This window comes from Hibiscus syriacus, unplaced genomic scaffold (assembly GCF_006381635.1).
Source record: "Hibiscus syriacus cultivar Baekdansim isolate YM2019G1 unplaced genomic scaffold, ASM638163v2 tig00110332_pilon, whole genome shotgun sequence".
Classification (NCBI taxonomy): Eukaryota; Viridiplantae; Streptophyta; class Magnoliopsida; order Malvales; family Malvaceae; genus Hibiscus; species Hibiscus syriacus.
In genome coordinates, this window is record NW_024062688.1 from 6,151,711 (window position 1) to 6,174,186 (window position 22,476).

Consider the following 22,476-nt stretch of genomic DNA (forward strand, 5'->3'; position numbering starts at 1 on the left):
CTTTCAACACTTTTACACTAGACATTATATTTGAGTTGACATTACAAAAGAACCAAATTGATATGATATTGAGACATCAAAAATTTAATTAGAGTATCTTAAAAGTTAAGGATTAATATAAAATGTATATTATTACGTTAAGGATTTTTGGTGCAATTAACCCTAAAAAATAGTAATAGTTTTGTCTGGTTGGTTGATAAGGAAAGATGGTAGTATGCTTGTGGGGGGTTGGGGGGAGCTCAAGACGACGTCGTGTTATTTTGATTAAATCGATCATGTGATTTAACCAAGGATAAGTTTCAAGATTCGACTCTCATCAATAATCCATAAATAGCAATTTGAACCCCCAACTCTATCAGTCCATAAGTGACTACATTCATAAGAGACACACTCGGATTTGAGCCATTTCAGTCTCTTTGTCTAATACTATCACAGAAACAACAAAAAGCTAAGCTCATGTGTCTATAAATTTACAACACACTAAAAGGTTAATGCGATAAAATTGAGAATGTGGGAAGAATTTATAGAATCCATGGAGGAATCGCTGCTGGTATCGATATTTTTCACCTCCATGCGGAAGAGGTTGCCATAGCTCTGTTTCCCCACCCAAAATAGAGAGCCCCATCTCTCTCTGCAAGTCTATTGTTATGGTCATATACTCGTATTCCTTCAACATATCTCTTACAGCTATAGTAACTGAGGAACTCAATGGATATGGAGAAAAGCCTGCCATCGTAAGTATCGACCTCCACTTTCCGAGAAGTTCGTGTCTTTCCACCCTTTCTGGCCCCTCGCAAGCAATCATATTCACTATATCGCGAGCCACACAATCCTGCTCTGCATTGATCCTTTTCTTGTCGTCTCTTGGACAGGCTGCGTCTATGGATTCAAACATAGCTGTGTAATAATCCAGCGTCTCAACGTACCTTGAAAAGAACGGGGATGTGTTGGTATTAGACTCTTGCTCGACGAGGGTAACAACCTTGGGTGACAAACTCTTCACACCAATCTCAACAGTCTCTCTCTGTGATACCAGATGGTTACGCTCTCGTCCGGCATGTGATGCAATACATACGGAAAATTCACAGCTAGAGATTCCCCAAGACAAACGTTAAAGTGCTCTAATTGAATCTCACTAGTAGTCACATTTGTATCATAAAACTCAAATGGCACATTGCATGACTTGGCGAATTCTGATAGCTTCTGCCCCACGATATTAAGCCCCCCACCTCGAGCATGATTTGACTGAGAATCATCGATGCCGGTAATGCGGATAGACGGGGGCCCACCAGGGCGTTTTGCAAGAGCTGCGATAAGGAACATCCACTGGGTGCCCTGAGCAATTTGGAAGTCAATGATGTGAATTCTTGACTCATATTGCATGACATCCTTGATATGACAGCATTAGCTGATGTGTACGCGAACTTCCAGTATGGGCAAATCCTGATGAGAATACCCATGTAAGACATTAGTTCCGAGCTCGTTGGTTGTTCACATTTCTGGGCTTTGTAGATATTGCTCACCGAGGATTCCAACCTTGCCCTAAGCCCGTCCAGCACATAAGCACCCAATCGTTGGATTGGTTCCCCAGATATTGAAACCATTTTCTCCAATCCATGCATTAAACCTGCCAACGTTGACATATCGTTGTCATAAAGTGCTCGACCAGAGGCAACAAGCACCTCCTTCAAGTTTAATCTAGGAATCATGTTCATCAGTTGACATTTTTCGTATCTTATATTTATTTAATCAATCATTATAATCTGAGGTTACGGTTAAACAAACTAAATAATACAATATCTTAAATTATTAAGTAATATCATATTTTAATAATCATCCGTGAACTAAACTACCCCTTAAAGTCAGATATTTGAGGCACCTGTCTGAATCAACAAAAACCTAAAAATTACAGGAATGGCAGTTGAGTAAATAATTGGTTATACGAGGGGCATTTCCAAATGAACAGTGCATTCAACGAATTGTTCGTATAACGTTCGTTTATGTTCGTTTGTTAAGCTAAATAAACGAACATGAACAAAAAAATTATGTTCATTTAATAAACGAACGAACACGAACAGAGGCGTGTTCTGTTCGTTTATGTTCACGAAGAAGCTCGTTTATTTATGTTCACGAAGAAGCTCGTTTATTTATGTTCATGAACAAACTCGTTTACCCGATTCTCTATTTCTTTTTTTTTACATTTTAAATATTGATGAAGATAAAGATTAAATAAACACATGTTAAAATTTGCATTTTAAACTATGAATTTTAAGGAGTTTAAGCTTCAATGGCATAATTTTATCATTTTTCTTTAGCTTGCAAATGAAATAAAAATTTGAATATATAAATGAATGATAAACAAATACTAAAACAACACTAAACAAACTCTAAATGAACATTAAACAAACATGTTCATCATGAACACTTTCGTGAACATATAAACGAATATGTTCGCGAATATTAAATGAATGCTAAACAAATATGTTCATGAACATGTTCGCAAACATTAAATGCACATGTTCGTGAACAATAAATAAACGAACACGAACATCTTAAAAAATAAGTAAACGAACATGAACACGATATTGAAAATTTAAACGAACAAGAACCAAACATGAATACCTTAAAAAAAATAAACGAACATGAACATAACATTCGTTCAAACTATGTTCATTTACACCCCTAAATATGGCTCTTGGCAAGACAGGTCGCTCATTCCCGAAGCAACGTTCATATGGGTGCTTATCGAGCGAGTCGATCGTGAGTTGGGCAATGCTCGACTCGTGCTCGTTAAAAAAATTTGTTGCTCGATTCGACTCGTCCTCAAGTTCACTGTCAACTGTGTGGGAAGAATGGACATCTCGTCCAACAGTGTCGGTATCGTTTTGATCATAACTTTCATGGAGTTAGCAGTAATTGAGTTCATCATAAGACTTACTCAGGCAATGTTAATCTTCTTGAGAATGTTAAGTGTGATTGTTGTGCCAATACTAGTGAAGATCTATCTGCTAATATACCTCAAACCCATGTTCCATATGTTTAGAAACATTGTTAATACTCAGTTTGACTTACCTATCAAAGCCATCCAAAGTGATTGGGGTGGCGAATTTAGATCGTTGTCTGTTGTGTTAGCCAAGACATGAATTATACATTGTGCTACTTTTCCTCCCACGTCGGAACAGAACGAAGTTATCGAGCGAAAGCATCATCATTTGATCGAGTTAGCATTAGTCTTGCTGGCACATCGTTTTTGGTCTTATGCAGTAGTTACTATAGTTCAACTAATAAATCGTGTAACACCCTAATCTGATCTGACCCAAAGCTTAGAATATTAGAATACCACACTGAACCACCTGAGTGTCTAACCATTTTTTTTCTTTTGAAAACATATGACCAATTTAACATTTAAACATAATATGAATATCCAAAACGTAATACGTTTATCATCATAAGTACTTAAAATATGAGGGAGCTCCCAACAAAAATCTCTAAAATATACAAGTAAAAAATAGATTTTACGACTCAAATAATAACAAGAGTCTATGGCAGTACATGCCCACTAAATACTTGAGACGTACTGTGATGGAAGATCGAGTCTGGAAATCTTGAAACCTGACAATGAGTTTTACACACGGAAACACATTTCATATGCTGAGCTCACAAGTTCAGTGTCATACAAATAACCCCACTATACTAAATGCATTCAACACATGAGCATGATACAAGTATGGTTATGAACATTCGCATCAATAACACAACAAAAAGAGAAAACATCATGGTGTAACTCGGGGTCACTTAGCTTCACGGAACTCACACCCCTCTTTGCTTAATGAGAACCTTAGGTGAGACTAGGTCACATAACATCAATGTCTCCCTATACTTTGGGTTAGGTTTGGGTCACATAATGTCGACACCTTACCTTGATAGTATACTCCTGTAGAGTAATCAGGACATGCGGGCCACTTAGCATCGGCACAACATCCAACTAGCATTCTAAGTGTCAAGCACTGAGATGTGAATTACATTAAAATATTTATATTAAATCATCAATTTCAGGATGATTGTTGGAAAAAAAGGTGAATTATATCGATGGATTTAATATTTATATTAAATTCAGGAAGAAATATATGTTTAATAATTAAATTTAAACAATACTATTATCTATTTAATTTAGATATTAAAAGAGTTTTGATTGGAGTAAAACTCTCAGGTTTAATATTATAAATTTAAAATATATTATTTGTTTAAATTTAAATATTAAAAGAGTTTTGGTTTGGAGTAAAACTTTCAAGTTATATTATAAATTTAAAAGATATTATTTGTTAAATTTAGATATTAAAAGAGTTGGTTTTGAGTAAAAACTCTCAGGTTGAATATATAAATAAAGATATTAATTTAATTTAGATATTAAAAGAGTTTTGATTAGAGTAAAATTCTCATATTTAATATGTTAAATTTAAAAGATATTATAATATGTTTAAATTTATATATTAAAAGAGTTTTGGTTAGAGTAAAATTCTTAGATTAATATTTTAAATGTTAAAAAATTATTATCTATTTTATATATTAAAAGAGTTTTAGTTAGAGTAAAACTCTCTCGAAATTCCCTATAAATACTGAGCAATCCTCTCAATTTTTTAGATCTCATAATTTAAGAAGTATTCTTCATTTGAAAAATTCTTAGAAAATATTATTTTTCTCCCTTAGTTTCCCGGTGATAGTCAAAGACATAAAGTTTGTGATATCTACTGTTCTACTACTGTTGTTAATCATTAAGTTGTTGTATCTTGAGAGATAGACGATCAAAAGATCTAGAACACTAAAGAGTGGTTGAAAAATTGTCTTATGAAAACTGTGTAGTGATATGCCTCAAATTCATATCATAAGATCAAATATAAAAGATTATTTTTTTTATTTCCCTTTTAATTATCTTTTATTTAAAAAAATTTAATTTCTTTCTTTTACTTTTTCTCATTCCATTTTATCTAGGATTGTTACTCTGGTTAACGGTGAATCCACATTCGTACGATTCCAAAAATTCCATAAAAGCAAAAGAAATCTAAAGAACGAATCAGGGGCAAGACCTGTGCTTCTTTTTTCACCATTCCTTATTCTAGAGAGGACGAGGACTTCCTTTGCTCCGGGGTAGTCCTTAAGGGAGTGCAAAACCGTCTCCTGATCATCGTTGCAGAGGGAGAAAATGCCATTACCACTTCCAGCCGCTCTAAGCTTCGCACCAACGGGGAGAGCGCCATGACAAACCTTCCAGCCAAACGCCTTTCCTTCAGGAAGTGTTTTCATTTTGGCCAGGAGGTTCCAGATTTTACAAGTATCTCGGTCTTCATTGTTGAACGACCACTGCCGTTGGCTACTGGAAAGTTCTTGACGCCTGTAACTAACATGCAACCGTTTAAGTAAACCTGCAGCAGTTACATCTACATCAATAGAACTAGAGTTGGGTGGCACAATAGTATTGTCATCGTGCAATCCTTCTCTTGCAGAACCACTATTCGATTGAGTTTGGCTGAACGACTCTGAACCTCAAACACTGCTGTCCTGTAATGGATTGTATGGACAAGGCAGCAGTTTCATGAAGTATTTATTGAAGCCCCAACACCTGAATTTTGACGGCTCGAAGAAGCCATAGCATTTAAATTGTGATTGCTTGAGAGTGACGCATCAACAGTTATCTTCAACATTCTTCCAGCTCTTCAACAGAAGCACCAACAACTTTCAACATTCTCCCAACTTCTCAAGCTCACTTAACTAAACAAATTCAGCATTCATGGAGCTCCTTGAGAAGCCAAGCATATCCCGACTTGGTATTATAAACCCCCGAGCTGTGATGACTTCAAACCATGCAATCTTCCTCAAGGGGGTGATAGGGCAGCAGATGATCAACCCTGCGTCCAGTGAGGAATTTAAAATTATTGTATATATTAAAAAAAATTAAAGTATTTTTTATTAAAAATATGTTTCCTCCTCCTTAAAATTTTATAAATTTCATCTTAATTTTATAAATTTAAATTAGTAGCCCTTAAATCCAAATTCACTTATTAAAAAAAATCTTACTTCCTGTATGGATCGTCGGTCCCATCTTTGTAATAGGGTCACTCCCAAGGATCGTGAAAAATGTGTTAGCTAAGGCTGAGCAATAAGATCCAATGTCTCTATCTATTTTATATTCCCTTCCCCCGAAAAGAAATCAATCTGTATCCCTACCAATAATAAGGGTATGATTGTTTCCTGTAATTGATTTTTTTAAAAATATTTTTTTATATTTGGCTGTTGGAAAATATATGATCTATATAATTCATTTTTATGATCAACTAAATTTTATTTACATGTTTTAAAAAATTAATTATATTTTACGTGTGTGGTCGCGTGCTAACTTTCTCTTAATTTATATAGTTAAAAAGAAGTGCGAAATTCACAGGCGTTTTGTTGGCTCCCTCCGGTGACGGTCACGGCCTTTTACTTACCAAACTTTTTCAAGCTCCTTCAACCTCAGCCTTGTTTTTCCAATCATTTCGTAGCTTTATATTAACGATTTTCTAATTGTATAAATAGTAGCTTCGAAATTAACGATGTCGGAGAAGTTCTCGCCGACGATCAGAATCGGAGATCTCAGCGATTTCATTGCACCGTCTCAAGCCTGCGTCGTTTCTCTCAAAGGTCTCAAACCGACCCCTAAGAAACCTGAACCTCAGGTACTCATTATACCTTTCCTCGGTTATCAATCCTTTTTCGTGATTTTTGCTAACTTTGATTCGGAATTAGATGATATAGTTTGCTTTTGGTTTGTAATTGGCTCCTTCTATTTTTGCTTTAGATGCTTTGGTCTTGTTATGTTTTGTAATCTCGTAGGCTTTATTCTACTAATTATCGGATTATTTTGCGGTAGAAAAGTATGAATTTTCGTTATTTTTGGTTAATTTTTTTCTTATTTTGAAATACTTTACTGAAGGATTTAGCTTCTAAGAGTCAGCAAACTGAACCAGTAAAAATTTCGCTCAAGGACTGCTTGGCATGCAGGTAATATTTTCCTCTATCTTCGACTTATCCTTCTTGTCTTTAAACTTGTTTAGCTTGTGCATCGGAAGGAATTTGTTTGTTTATTAAGAGTATGTTTCGAGGTAATTATCAAAATTGTTGCATGTTGAATGACTAGTTTATGACTGCCAATTGTTTTCTTGAAAGTGCTTTATTTACGTTGAAGTAAATTGTTTTTTAGCTATGTTGACGATCAGTTTTTATTTTCTTTGCAATGTTGAAGCGGTTGCATAACCTTGGCGGAGACTGTGATGCTTGAGAAGCAAAGCCTAGACGAATTCCTATCCAATATTAATAAAGGGAAAGTTGTAATTGTATCAGTTTCTCCACAGTCAAGGGCCTCCCTTGCTGCTCACTTTGGCATCTCTCCACTGGAGGTACAATGGAACATTAAAAACACTGAACCTAAAATGCTTTGATTATGTCGTACTACCCATTGACATGCTCTTCTGTGACGTTCCCACAATAAGATGGAAAAAACAGAGTGGGTTATATCAATCAATTTTCTCTTACCACACAAGTATGCACATTGCACACCCTCCCTGCCCCTAGTTCCTTCTGACCAAATCCACGATTGCCAGCATGTAATTCTATTTTCATTACGTTAGATGAAATGTTGCCTATATGTTATTTAAGTTGAATGTTTCTAATTATGGAAGTTCCTTTCTCATATTCAGGTTTCCAAGAAAAACTCAGCTTTTTTGAAGTCATTGGGAGTAAAGGCTGTTTTTGATACTTGTTGCATTAGAGACTTAACATTGATTGAAACTTGTCATGAGTTCATTACTCGATTTAAACAAAGCCAAGCAACTGATGACGAGAAAAGCAAATCCTCACTCCCAATGCTGTCCTCATCATGTCCAGGTATAAATCTTTCTTTAAAAGTCGAGCAATCATTTAATAGTATTATCTCTCCCGCAACCCCCAAAATGCTTATGCACAGTTGGCTTAACTTTTATATTTTACGTAGAGAAAGGATGTCATGGTGATTTATAGAATTCCTGTGATCAAAATTCCAAAGTGTTTCTTCTGTGCGGCATTCTCTAATTGCAGGTTGGATATGCTATGCTGAAAAACAACTAGGATCCTATATTTTGCCGTACATATCCTCAGTAAAAAGTCCTCAGCAATCAATTGGAGCAACTATTAAGCATCATATATGTCAAACAATGGGTTTCAGGTAGTCTTGTCTGGTCAACTTTTATGCATCAGACTTGTGCTTTCTTTTGGTCACAATCATGTTATGAACAACATTTCTGCTATCAGAGACTACTTAAAACTTGTAATGTAGACTGGTAAATGATATCTGGCTTTTAAATTTCAGATGAATTGCATGAATAGCAATTTTCTTATAATTTTGTTCAGAAAACTAAAATCTTGTTAAAATTTTGTGGTTACCAATGAATTACTGTATACTGTTCAAAGCCATGAAGCCTCCCACCCTTCTAATGTCTCCAGCAAAGCTAGCTTTTGTATCATGAAGTCATTTTCATGGCCTGAGTATCTCCACATATGTGAGCATAATCGAAGGATTGTTTTAATTTCTTTCTTTTCTACAATTTTGGTTGTAGAACATCTCTTCAATCCCTTTTCTCTTTTTTATTTACTATTTAGTCCTATAAATAATTCTATGGATTGACATTGCAGGAAGCCCAATCTTCAGTTTGTATCTTATGAAAATTTATAGTTTTACTTGGTGATATAATCCGAATATTAGGGGAAATGGTGCATGCCGAAAGCTTTATACTATTCTTAATGCTTGACTGGATTATTCATTTACTTAATAGGCCGGAGGAGATTTACCATGTAACCGTGATGCCTTGTTATGATAAGAAGCTTGAGGCTGCCAGGGAGGATTTTATTTTTCAAGTGGAATCTAATGATGGGAGCCCTACAGATGAAGGTGTTTGTATCCCAGAGGTCGACTCTGTCTTGACCTCAGGAGAAGTATTAGATTTGATACAGGTGAAATCAAGGTTGCACATTATCTTAGTTTGACATTTCAATGTAACAATTTTGTATTCTTTATTTAATGGTTTCATGTAATTATTTTTTAAATTTATTTGGTCAATTTTGCAGTTGAAAGAAGTTGATTTTAAAGCCTTGGAAGGGTCACCTCTTGATAGACCGTAAGTACCCGTTTTCCTTATTAAAGTGCCATCTATTCCACATTGTCACGTGCAAATGAAAGATATTATTTGCTTCTGCAGGTTGACAAATCTTGATGAGCAAGGACATCTCTACGGTGTCTCTGGAAGCTCTGGAGGTTATGCAGAAACTGTCTTCAGCTATACTGCAAAAGTTCTCTTGGAAGAGAAATTAATGGCCCTTTGGACTTCAGAACTATAAGAAATTCCGATTTCCGTGAATTGAGTCTAGAGGTAAGTTTTCTTTTTTAATTTGGTAGTGTTGGTTAGCACTGTAAGTCCAATATAAAATAAAACATGCATTTTCTGCTTGAAGAGTGCCCTTCCTGTGATATTAGTTCACAAAAGTTGTATTGAAATTAAATCATGGCCTTATTATTTTAATGCATATGGCTCAAAATATCATTGTAACAACTTCAATACTACATTTTGTTCGTTTTTTTTTCTTTAATATCTTGCAGTCCGCTATGTAGGTGGAGGGGAAAACTGTGCTGAAATTTGCCCTATGTTATGGCTTCCAAAACCTGCAAAACATTGTCAGGAAAGTAAAAATGCGGAAATGTGTATCAATTTGTGGAGGTCATGGCATGCCCTTCAGGGATATTAAAAGGGTTCTCCACCCGTGACCCGACCCGACCCGACAAAATTAATGTTTCACCCGACCCGACCCGACCCGAATATATGACTTAGAAACCCGACCCGACCCGACCCGAAATAATAAAAAAAAAAATTAATTCAATGAAAACAGTGACTTAATTGAAAAAAATTATATATGAAGGGATATTATTGTAATTATTCCTAAATATATAAGATAAAATTATATATATTTTTTGGGTCGGGTCGGGTAGGATTTTTTTTACCCTAAACCCGACCCGACCCGAACAGTGCATTTTAAAAAAATCCGACCCGACCTGACCCGAACCCGAAATTTTTTTAAAAAAATCCGACCCGATCGGATCGGGTCGGGTCGGAACCCGTCGGATTCGGGTTGATTTGCCATCCCCAGATACCACCCTGTTGTAAAAAGTATCACAGCTCAGTTGCACAATTGGTAAACACTTTCAAACATATGGTCTTGTACAACACGGAAAGCTTTCCCTCCGTTGTCTCTCCTTGAGTGCATGTTCGTCATTGTCAGCGAGCCATGGCACATCGTTGCTGGTCATTCAGTCTTGTTGCATTTGCAAGGAGACCAATTTTGGTAAAGATATATTTTGTTTTGAAGAAAAATATTTATCATCACACAGTTCTTTTCTGCTACACGAGTATCAGATATGATATATGTTTGATACCGGTAACAATATAGGTAAGATGAGTCTTGAGAGTATTTCTAGACATTACATATGGATGCAAATATGAAAAAACTGACCTAGGACGAACGCCACTTAATGAGCACACTACCTAAGCAACCACCAAGTCAGGTGTACGTCTTGACTCCAACCACGACTCGGCAGCAATTTTTGTCGTCAGAAACCAGCCAGCCTTGTCTGGGGGCTTCATGGAATGGAGCATCTAGTTCCTTCAAATGTGACTCGATGACAGTTGCCAAGCCTTTCTCCGAGTATTTATGTTTACCATGTCCAATATTGATCCCGAGCAATGGGGGAAGCTCCTCTCCCGACTCCGGTGCTTTTGCCAAATCATTAATCCAAACATGTAGTGCAGTTAAAGCTGCCCCGAGAGAGGGAGACTTAAGATTCAAGGATCACTGAGTTGGAGACCTAGATTGTATACCAGCATAAATCTCTAGGGAAAGCCCCAGCCCTAGCAGCGCACAAGCACTTTCTAACAGATCTAAGTTGACACAGAGATCAATCAAACAGTTACAGTAAGCCTTCTTTACATCCGAACTGATACAATTAAAAAGTTCCGATGCTTCATTCTTAAAAGCCCCTTCATTGTTTTGCTCCCCTACCAAAAGTTTCACCACACCGCCTAGTTTTGGATTAGCCTTCCCGATGCAATCAATCAGCTTTACAAGTTCTTCTCGAGGTGTATGCGTCATCACATTCAGAAGACAACCACAAAACCGATCATCAGGAGTTATCCCCAATTCATAAACCCGATTAAACGTCTTCACAACATCATCGGTTCGTTGGGCTTTCCCATAGCATTGAATAAGTGATGTCAAAACAAAAATGTTGGGTTCAAAACCCGCTTCCAACATATCATTCAAATCCCTCCACCTCTGAAACTTTCCCACTGCAAGAATATATGGTGATAATTGATGAAAAAGTCCAACTGTCAGGCTTGCAAGTCCCACAATTTTTCATGTCTTCGAAAATTTCGGCAGCTTCATCTGCCAAGCCAACATCAGCACACATGACCAAAAGGGTATTGTAAAGGACAACAGTCAACTCCAACCCCTTGTCTTTCATCTCTTTATATACATTAAGAGCATCCTCACCATACCGAGCTCTTCCGTAAGCTCGTAAGAGTGAAGCATAGGTTGCCCAATTCGGTGAAAATCCATTAGAAATCATCTCTTTGTAAATAGACTTGGCCTGCCAAGGTCTCTTGGCTCTACCCATGGCATCCAACAAAGTATTATATATGACCGTATTAGGTTTAGCACCTAAGACCTTCATTTCCTCGTAAACATTTAAACAACCGTCCCGTGTATCTTAATCAAAGTTGAAAAAGTAACACAGTCTATCCTCCATTTTTCCGTTCTAGTACGGTCATACAAGGCGAAAGCCATATCAACATTTCCAGCACGGCCATAGGCATCAATCATGGAAGAGTAAGTGACATCATCAGGATGACACTCATATGTAGGCATTTTCTCAAACCACTCAACAGCCTTATTGGGCAAACCACAGACCCTGGAACAACTAATCAGCGTGTGATTTTATTGGAGAGCATAAGAATGGGGATAAAGCTTATCTTGGCATTTCAAAGTGGATGGCTGTAGCTGGGATTCCAAAACCATGCCCACTTCTTCTTCTTCTTCCCCTTACACACTCTATTAGTAAAAATTATGTAAGACTTATATGTGTGTTCGATACGTGTTAACATGTATATAAGATATTTATATGTTATACCCCACTCTATTAATTTTTTCAAAGGAATATTAAATTTTATTTATTTTATTCTGTATTTCATTCAATTTGAGGATTCTTCATATATTTTACTTCCCGTTTACGAATTCATCCTCATTTTTCAGCTACAAAAGCAAGAATTTCTTCACTCAATAACATTCTCTCTCTTTTCTCTACAAGCAGCCTTAGTTTCTTTCTCGTCTCGCTTTTTGGTAGTGTTACTCCAATAAAAAAATAAATTAAATTAAATTATTTCTTTACTTTGAAAAGATCAACACGTTAAAAGTTTTACTTTCTTATTTCAAGTATACGAAATTTGAAATATTGTATTAAACTCGAAGAATAATGTACAACTTTTAAAATACTATTATCGAGAATGTTTTAAGTTACACGACATGATAAATTACTCGATCTTTCTTTTATTAATTTATTTACTTGCTCTAGTCAGTATTAGTATCCTGTCTTACGATAAGTTATATTTTAATACTCTCAATAAAAAAATACTCCTTCTGCATAATAAAAAAAATTTAAAATTTTTAAGTATTTATCATTTAAATAAATAATTGTGACATCAAATTTCGAATTTAAATCCAAGAAAACATAAGAAACGTGTACAAGTTGTAAAATCTATGAATAATAATAATATAGCTGTATCTTGATCCTTGCTTAGCAGTTAATTGAAAGATTGATGAAAAGAAAGGAAGAAAATCATATTGATAAGGTTTTATTAACACCACAAAACAAGTACCAAGTCATCTCCTGGTCACCCTTATTCAAATTATTTTAAAATATTCAAATATTAAATACATATATATATTAAATATGATTATATTAATAAATTTAATATTAAAATTATTAAAATAAACCCTAAACACTATTATGAATAAGTATATTTGATTTGAGTAGTTAAGCTCTTTATCTTTGTTCTCTCGAATTTCTTTATGTTATGAGTTTCAGATGGAATTTAACTTGAAACTGATGGATTCTAACCCGATCCTATTTGATAGGGTCAGATTTTTTTAAAAAAATTGGGTTCGGATCGTGTCGGATATTTTAAGAGAGTGAGGCGGGGTCGGGTTGGATTCGGTTGATGGGTGAAAAAACTCTAATCTTACCCTACCTTAGAGTAATAGTGACATTTCTTTAAATAAATTTATGGATAATTACTATAATGCCCCCTCTATTTATTGTTATTTTGAATTAAGTTCTTTTTTATACTAGATCGGTCAAATTTATTCTCTAAAAATATGGATAGGACCAAAGTCAGGTGGATGATATATATTTTTTGGGTTGAATCAAATTCAGATAAATGATATATATTTTTCTAGTTAGGTTGACCAAAATTCCGATCTAACCTCACCAGGTCATCCTTATTTAGACCCATTATGAATAATTCTCTTTCTTCTCCTAAAATCTTTCTTTCTCTCTCTCTCTAGGATTAAAATTAGGTTTAAATTTATAATAAAAAAACACACACACGATTCACATTTTCATGTCTTACTGAAATTAGATTATGATATTAAATTTAAACAAATTAAAATGAATAATATTGGTGAATTAAAATTACACCCGGGAAAAGATAATTGAATGAGAAGGTGAGAGAGCAAAAGGACATATGTATCCCGTGCATTAAACAAGTCCACGTCAATTTCCAAGTCGTTCAAAGCCTTTTATATGCTCATAAACGTGCAGCAAGTAGAGAGTAATCTGAGAATGATGGCAATGCAATCGTTCACTCCGCACATTACTTTCTTCATCCCCATAATTATGTTAATGCTTTTGATCATTAAAATTTTAAAATAACTAATATATTTATGAAACGAGTTTATTATATTTTTATAATATTACAGCAATTATATTATAATACTTCAGTAATTTTAATAACTATTTTTTTACTTTTAAAGTTTAAGTATAATTTAATGATCTTTAATATAGTTAGTGACGGGTTTAGAAATTTATAAATGAGGGTTCAAAAATTTTAATATTATTTTTTCAACACAATGGGTATGCAAAAAAAAAAACTTCTCCCCTAAATATATTAAGCTATATTTTCTAACAAATCTAAAATAATAGATATGCATTTGGTCTCTTATAGTGCTATATGCATCCGCCCCGAGTATATGATATTATGATAGTGGATAATAGCAAGTAAACTCTCTAAGTATTTCTTTTTCATTCGCGATACTAGAACCAAAACATTTATGGGGAAATCGAACTTCCTATTAGCGATTAAGCCAAACTAAAGTTTTTAATTCTATATTAATATGATCATTAATCTTTAAAAAAAAAGATTGAAGTGGGGCTAAAATGAAATTAGAGCATTTAATATATAGAAAGTATGGAATAAGAAGCATTGAATGCAGAGGCCTACATGTTTTTGAAATAGAAATAACATGTAATGGGGCTAGGTGAAAATGTGGTGTGGTGACTCTGAAAGTAAGAGAACAAGTTGGCTTTAACCACATTTCACAAGGCCACTGTGTAGGGTGTACCACACGGTTCCCATATGAGCAGCCCTACTACTCACCCACACTGCACCAGCAGCACTAGTAGTACTACTCACTCACTCTGCAGCTCCCACTGATTCAGATCAGATCCTACTTGATTTTCATTTCAGAACCAACACTGTTAAATTATTACTACCACTTGGGAGCGTCTTTGAATTCTGATTATTTGGCTTCATTTGTTTGCAGCCTCCTGGTGGTGTTGAAGGTCGGTAGGCATGTGCTCTATTCCTGCAGAAACAAATCAATGTTCATCGTTCTATTCTTTTTACTCTATTCCAATCTAAATATTCCAATATATATATTTCCAACTTCAACCTTAGCTTGTTCTGCAACCATTTAATGTAACATTCAGGGTTTCAAGTTCCTTTAAATGGTACAACTGATGTCTTGGTCCCTTTTGATTATAAATAATTCTATTTATTTTTTAAAATGAAAAAATTTAGCTTTAATCCTACGCACTCTTCTACTTTTGTTTCGGCTCCCAGCATCAAAGTACTCAATTTGCCCTTGTGTGTATATATTATTAGATTATATACAATTTACAAGGTGAAAGTACGTCGTCTTCAAGTGTCTTTGAAGAACAAACACAAGTCCAAGGACAAGGCTATTGAGCAAACGTGTGACACAATAAACATAACTTTGAAGTTGATAATTGGAAATGTGTGATTTAATGATAGGCGTAGAGTCGGTGAAAATAGACGTGGGAAATGATCAAGTTATAGTAACAGGAACCGTATATCCCACAAAGTAGACCCAGTACGTATACAAGAAAACCCGAAAGCAAGCAACCATAGTTAAAGGCGAAGAGAAAAAGGAACAAGAGACAGTAGAAAGGAATATGACATAAAGAGAAACGAATGTTTTATTTTCCCATCCAAATATTACTCGGACTTGAATATCCTTCCCAATTTTCCAGTAACGAGAATCCCAATGCTTGCTCTCTTATGCAATTATTTTTACGTATTTTCCGTGCAATTAGTATATCTACTTTGTAATAACATCTTCAGCCACAAGTGAGTGCTTAATTTTGACATAATGATGTGTAATTATAGGTCTTGTTACAAACCATCTGTAGTTGTTGAACGATTTTATGTACAGTTAGCTGCTAGTTATACTAAACATTTTGGTAAATTTATGATTTTGATCCCTCTATGATGTTCTAATAGAAAGTAGTCCAAGATACTTCAATATTATAATCAGTAATATTAATTAATGACATTATGCAAGTAAAGAGATCAAATCATGTCAAATTAAAGTATAAAGATGAGCGCAATGGAATCTTCAAATTTCAGGGGACCCGAATACTTACATATAAAGCAAGGAAACAAGATCAGAATGTTTAGAAGTTTCCAAATGGCGATTCCTTCCTAGGCCATAGTTAAAATGTCCACTACGGCACAACATCTATACTCACCGATAAATTATATCAACCACAATCATGTGATCACCAGACTACAGGATTCGATAGAGGGACACCCATCTAATACTACCGCTGCACGGGTTTGTACAGCACCACAGTAACATACTTGGCCCGAAATCGATGAGTCGAACCGAGTGCTACCACGGGCTGGCCGTTCTTCCCCTTTTGAATATACAGATGATTGAGGATTACATGCTTTGGTCTTGACAGAGGAGGTGGTATCTCCATGTGAGATGTAGGCAGATTGAGGAGTGGCAGTTGTAGGTGCGGAGGAACGAGCTGTGGTTCCTTAGCAAAATCTTCAGCTCCGAGCGGCAAGTTACTGTAGCTTGAGTCGGGGGACTGAGGGGGTTCAAAACTAGATATACTCCCGATATCTTCTGGAACATAATCCTGCAGGGTGTTTTTTCACAATTAGCATTTCTATTTAGAAAGTCAAGGAAATGAAGGGAAGGCAAAAGAAGACAAAATGCAAGCAAGAATGCATATTAATGCTCAAGTGAATCAGGAGTGACGATCATACATCAACATTTACCATTTTCATATGGGGTTGATTATAGCAACAAAATAGAACATACAGAAACTGAATGTTATAGCTGAGTGTGAGTTGGTGCTTTTGATCACACTTGGAGCAGAATGCTTTGATGCTTTTGCTTAGCAATATATGGATCTCAATCATCACAATGATGCCAGCTTGATAAGCACAAGTATCCATGGATGTCAAGGAATGAATTTATCTCAAGATGAGATCATAAGACCGATAGCTCAACACAAAAGTTTTCCAAAAAATGGAATTCACCTCATAAGGACAAGAGAGAATATGTTCATGGAATGTGCTCGTATCCCACGTAAACAAATAGTGGGGAATCCTAAAACTGCAAATACCAAACTCAATACAAGATAAAGACAAGAATTTACCTGCAAGTCCAAAACATTGTTAGCATTGCCAACACCATCTTGAACCCATGGCAAGTCAGGTGAATACCTCCACTGTCCATCAACAATGAACCTATACTGGTAGACACCTGATGGTAACACTTTCATAATAGTGAAGTCTTTTCCACATCTCTGCAAAGGAATTCTGATAAAGACCGCAAATAAGTCAAATGTCAGACCAGCAATAGCAGTTCATAAAGAGCTAACTATTTTCCTTCATAAAAATAAAACTGTAAAAGGCAGGGAATATCAGGAACCTTGTCTTCCAGTTATCCCATGATCCCTCAACAGCAACTTCTTTGCCACCGTAGTTCCATGTAATCATTGTTGGAATTCCCTTCTCGGGGAAGCCATCCTCATATCCTATTGTACTATGCAACCATGACGGGCTTGATGTGTGCATCTCATCAGGTCTCTGTAAAGGAAGAACTGGAACCTGGGATGAAAGAAGGCACGGTGGATAAAACTGGCAGCTTTTACAGAGAAATAGATACATGTTACTATACTAGCATACTAGAAAACTAAGAAAATATAACATATTTGAGAAATCTGTCTATGTAAAGTATGATGGGCTTAGGCTTGAAGAGATTTACGGCAGGACTTGGATTATAAAGAGAAAAAATGTTTTAGGATTTAGGGATAGGGAAAGAAAAGGGAAAATGGGCAAAAGTGTGTCTCTTGAATTCGGAAAAAGAGGTGTCCCTAGCAAAGAAATGTGGGATTATTACATATGAAAATGGTAGGAAGGCTATGACCTGACCTGTTTAAAGGGATTAATAAGAATTAAAAGCGAAACTAAATTGAAAACCAAGAGAATCATCTAAACTCTAAGCTAAATCGTTCAAAAGTCAGTAATTTGCAGATATTGCAATAAACTACATATTGCCCACTATTACCCACATGGGGGGGGGGGGTCGAATGACAGGAAAAGTATTCATTAGGTAAAGTGGGCTTCGGTTTGCAGACCGAAGGAATTGGGTGGTTTGGGAATAGCAAATTTAGATCTTATGAATAGAGCTCTTTTGGGGAAGTAGATGTGGAAGTTCATTTCTGAGAAAGAGTCGATGTGGAAAAGGGTTATATGCTATGTCAACAATCTTGACCTGAAATCCTTTGTGGTTGATAAATTGATTCCTCTAGAGCTTCTTGGATACGGAAAGGGATAGTTAAGAATTGTTTTTCGTGTGATGATTTTGGTGTTTGTTTTAAGGGCAATACTCACATTAGGGTCGGCAATGGTGAATCAATTTTGTTTTGGCATGATGAGTGGTTAGATGGAGTGCCCTTGAAAAATCAATTTCCAAGATTGTTTATCCTCTCGACTAACAAAGAAGGGAGGATAGCTGACTTTAGGATAAGAAGCTCTTCTGGTTGGATTTGGGATATCCAGATGAGGAGAAACTTGGCAGATTGATAGATGGAGCAGTGGCTTCAATTTTATTCGTTGTTATGCAATTTTCACTCCTCGGAGTTGATTGATGATAATTATGTTTGGTCTGGACAAGGAGATGGTTGTTTCTCGGTGAAATCATGCATGAGGCTTATGTTTGATAGGTCTGAAGTTAATTTTTTATGGTCTAAATATGTGTGGCTTGGCATTGCCCCTCCTCGGGTGGAGTCTTTCGTGTGGCAACTGGTTCACAAAAAGGTGGCAGTAAAAGTCGAATTAGTTAAGCGTGGTGTATTGGGGATTGAGGATCAATCGTGTCCCTTGTATGGCACTTATCCAGAATCTGTTTCTCATCTTTTTGTTTCCTGCAATGTCTCTTGGGGTCTTTGGACGAGTTTTATGAGTATGTGGAATATCTCTTTCGCTATCCCCGAGAGTCCGACTAATTTACTCTCGCCTTGGTTTGGTTTGATCTCAAATTCGTCTATATGGATCTTTATCACTGGAGCAATCTTGTGGTCGGTTTGGAAGCAAAGAAACGAAAATGTTTTTAATAAAGGGAATCTTGATCGAGTTCAGCTCTTTTTCCCTGGTAAGATACAGAGTGACAACATGTTTTTCTTCAAAGTTTCAAAATCATTTGACCCTTTTTGACAGTTTAGTGGGCGATCTTTCGATAGCATATTCCTACCAGTGTTAAAAAAAGGTTTATTCTGTTCGTGAAGGCTGGTGTCCTCCTCCGCCAAGTTTTTTTAAGGTAAACGTGGATGGTGTTATGGATAGTCATTGACAGAAGGGTGGCATAGGTGGTTTGCTTCGGGACGAAAAGGTTGTAATGTTGGATTCGTTTTTTGAGAAAGTTGGATCTGGTCCTCCAATTTTGGCAGAACTGCTGGCTATTAAGAGGGGTTTGCAACTATTTTCGGAATCAAAGTGGGCATCAAGGGAAGGCTAATTTTAGAGTCTGACTGTTTAGTTGCCTTAGACTGGTGAATGACATTTCTAATATTGTGTCAAATAGGGGTGTGGTCATTAGGCATATAAAGAGAGTTTCCAACTACAAGGCAGACAAGTTTGCTAAATTGGGGATTGGTTAGTTCAAACGAGGTTGCAAACTTCAAGGATTGGTTAGTTGTTATGTACTGGGTTGTTTTGTTGTTCGGTGGTAGGTGATGTTTGGATGTATTTTGGTCTTTTGTACTCTTGTTGTATATGGTTTTTAGTAATAAAATTTATGGCACTCTTTTCCTTCTTCCAATGTCCGTTGAGTTACCTTCGTAGCTTGACGGTTACGAAGGGTTTTTTTAACAAGGCCATTTTTTCTATCAAAAAACCGACATGTTAAAACTGCATAAACTGCTAACAAAGTCTGCATCAAAGATAACCTATAGATTAGGTTAGTTTTATCCATAATGCAACCTCGAGGTTTAATGTTACAGCAGGAAAAATCATCCGGCGCGCATCATGCAGAACCCTACCATTTTCTGCACCAGAGAGCATAGACAGTAATATAGACAAAATCCATTCGGTATGCATCAATTTTATGGCCAATCACATTATAAACATGCAATTTTCACACAAGAAGTTCTCTCTCTACCTGAGGGCCTTTGAATACTAAAAAATTCTTGCAAAGGATATATGAAACAAGCAATTATAACAACCCAAAAGCATCTCTTTAAATTGAAAAAAGCAAAGGGATCACACTAAGACTTCACCAAAATTGCAATTCACAAACCCACACACAAAAGACCGAACATGGAACTTATCAAGGAGCCACCAAAGATCCACTCTTCGATTGAGAGGAACCATGCGGCAAACACTAAGTCAAATACTCAGAGTATAAATAATCTAAACACTTAGTTTACCTGAAAACCACAGATCAAAATTTATACTCATATTATAATTTAAGAGCTTTGATTCATTGTTTACATGGAAATCTTGAAATCCTTTAAACTATGGAACATTGATCAAACCATAAGTTCTATAAGTCTAAAGTTTTGGCTTTTAACTCTGTTTACATTGTTTTTAATGAAAATTAGCAATATTTGTTAAAAAAATCATTAATTAGTTTACCTCATAATAACTTAGCATTAAACAAATAAGTAATACCATAGATCCATAAAAAACTAATTAAAATTCAACTTTCATAACCATTGTTTTTACCTTAATTTTGTGCATAGAACATATATACATGATATGAAGAAGACAGAATCCCATGCAACAAAACCAAATCACGTTCCATGAAATCCAAATTCCCCAAAAAAAAAAAAGTACCTGAGGAGTAAACATGAGAGGTGAGTGGGTGGATGTAGGACTGTGAGGGGGTGAGTGACCCATGGGTGCAGCCAAAGCTTCGAGAATACTGTTACCCTTTTCTTCTTCTTCAAACCCAGATGGACTGTTACTCCCATCTTCTCTTCCATTCACATTCCCCATTTTTTCTCTAAGTTATTAAAACTAATTATTGTCTCTTTATTGATGATCAATTTATCACCTTTTCTTTTTGTATTATATAATTAACAAGGCAAATTAGAGAAAACCCAAACTCCCACCACTCACAGAATCTCACAATTGATTCATAATTCCCCTATTATAACAGATGCCCATAATTTAAAAAAAAAGAAGAGGAAAAACCCAGATGCAGAAATCGGATTTTTTTTAAAGAAGAGAGAGAAAATTAAGAGAATTATGCGATGAGTTAGGAGTGTCGATGAAGTAGTGAGGGGGATCTGGAATGGGGGATGAATGGATGAATGTCACGTCATCGTTTGACAAAGTCTTTTGATTCTCGGTTGGTTTTTGTTTTGGTTTTGAGGTTTTAGGGCTATAAAACTATGAGCTTTCCCCCCTTCTTCTGTCCCTCTGTAATGCCTAATGCCTGGCTTACCCTTTCCCCTTCACTTTTCAGCTCTGCTTTATATAATATCTGTTCTTACTTTTATTAAAAAAAAAACAAAAGAAAGTATTTAACAATAATTATTAAAATTATTACACTTTTCTTAAATATAAATCAACCCTTTACATTTTCCATCTTTATTATAAAAATGTTAAAATAAATTATTCTTCATTTAATTATTAGATATATGCAAATAAATATATATATATTTAAAAATGATTATGTGATCTTATTTAAAAAACAACTTCATGAAATTTAGCATTTTTTTATAAAGGAAATTCAGCTATTGTTTATATTATGTTTATGCAAAAGACTTGTCATCATTGTGAATTCGATAAAACATGTTCGAATATATCTCATATTATTAAATTCAGAATAAATATACGATAAGATTCATATATGATAATTAGGAATAGTAAAACTCACAAAATATCGATATGAACACCAGTAAGGCAATGCAACAAATGGTAGCCCAGTTTAATGGAGTGGTCCGTAAGTGGCGAAGCAATTAGGTGGAAAGTAATCCAATCCGAGCCCGCGTGTGGTACCGTACTGCTAATTACTACAACGCAGGGTTAGTAATAAAGTCGGTGATGCAAAATTTTCTTTGGGGAAATATATCAAACACATTGATGGACATACCCGAATCGACATTGGCTGTATTCGGTGACATGGGGAGGAAAGCCCATCTCTCTTATTCATAAAAGCAACATACTAAATGATTATTTTCCTTTACTGTCATAGAAGCACATCAGTCATAATTTGTTTCCTTATGCATTTTCAACAACCATTCTTCATTTGGTACTCTGCTTCGGTTTCTTGTTTCTTCTCATCAATGAGAGAGGCTTTAGATCGATGTTTATGGGGTGTAATGGTAAGGAATTTATTGTTTTTAAATCTTATTTTGTGTATCGACAAAATAATAATGCAAGTTTCCTCTTGTGGAAATGCATCATTTGGAAACAACAATAGCAGAGTATAGAATCTGAATGTACTATCCTTTATTGAACTGAAATACTCTATTTATACAAGAGTTTACAACAAACTTATGTAACCGTGTAACTTCACACAACTAATATAAAAGCT

The 22,476-nt window shown here is 35.5% G+C and overlaps 1 protein-coding gene and 3 pseudogenes across 1 annotated transcript; 1 reads left to right on the plus strand and 3 right to left on the minus strand.

Annotated features, from left to right (window-relative positions):
• Positions 1–401: 401 nt before the first annotated feature.
• On the minus strand, positions 402–5,699 carry LOC120120029 (annotated as a pseudogene).
• Positions 5,700–6,557: 858 nt separating this feature from the next.
• Positions 6,558–10,405, plus strand: LOC120120030 (annotated as a pseudogene).
• Positions 10,406–10,498: 93 nt separating this feature from the next.
• LOC120120031 lies at positions 10,499–12,045 on the minus strand (annotated as a pseudogene).
• Positions 12,046–16,026: 3,981 nt separating this feature from the next.
• Positions 16,027–21,394, minus strand: LOC120119573 (SNF1-related protein kinase regulatory subunit beta-2-like). The gene is made up of 4 exons (XM_039139383.1): positions 20,769–21,394; positions 17,362–17,540; positions 17,087–17,249; positions 16,027–16,561 (listed from the first exon to the last, which is right to left on the minus strand). The coding sequence occupies exons 1-4, from the start codon at positions 20,928–20,930 to the stop codon at positions 16,235–16,237; spliced, it is 831 nt and encodes a 276-aa protein (XP_038995314.1). The 5' UTR covers positions 20,931–21,394; the 3' UTR covers positions 16,027–16,234.
• Between the last annotated feature and the right edge of the window lie 1,082 nt (positions 21,395–22,476).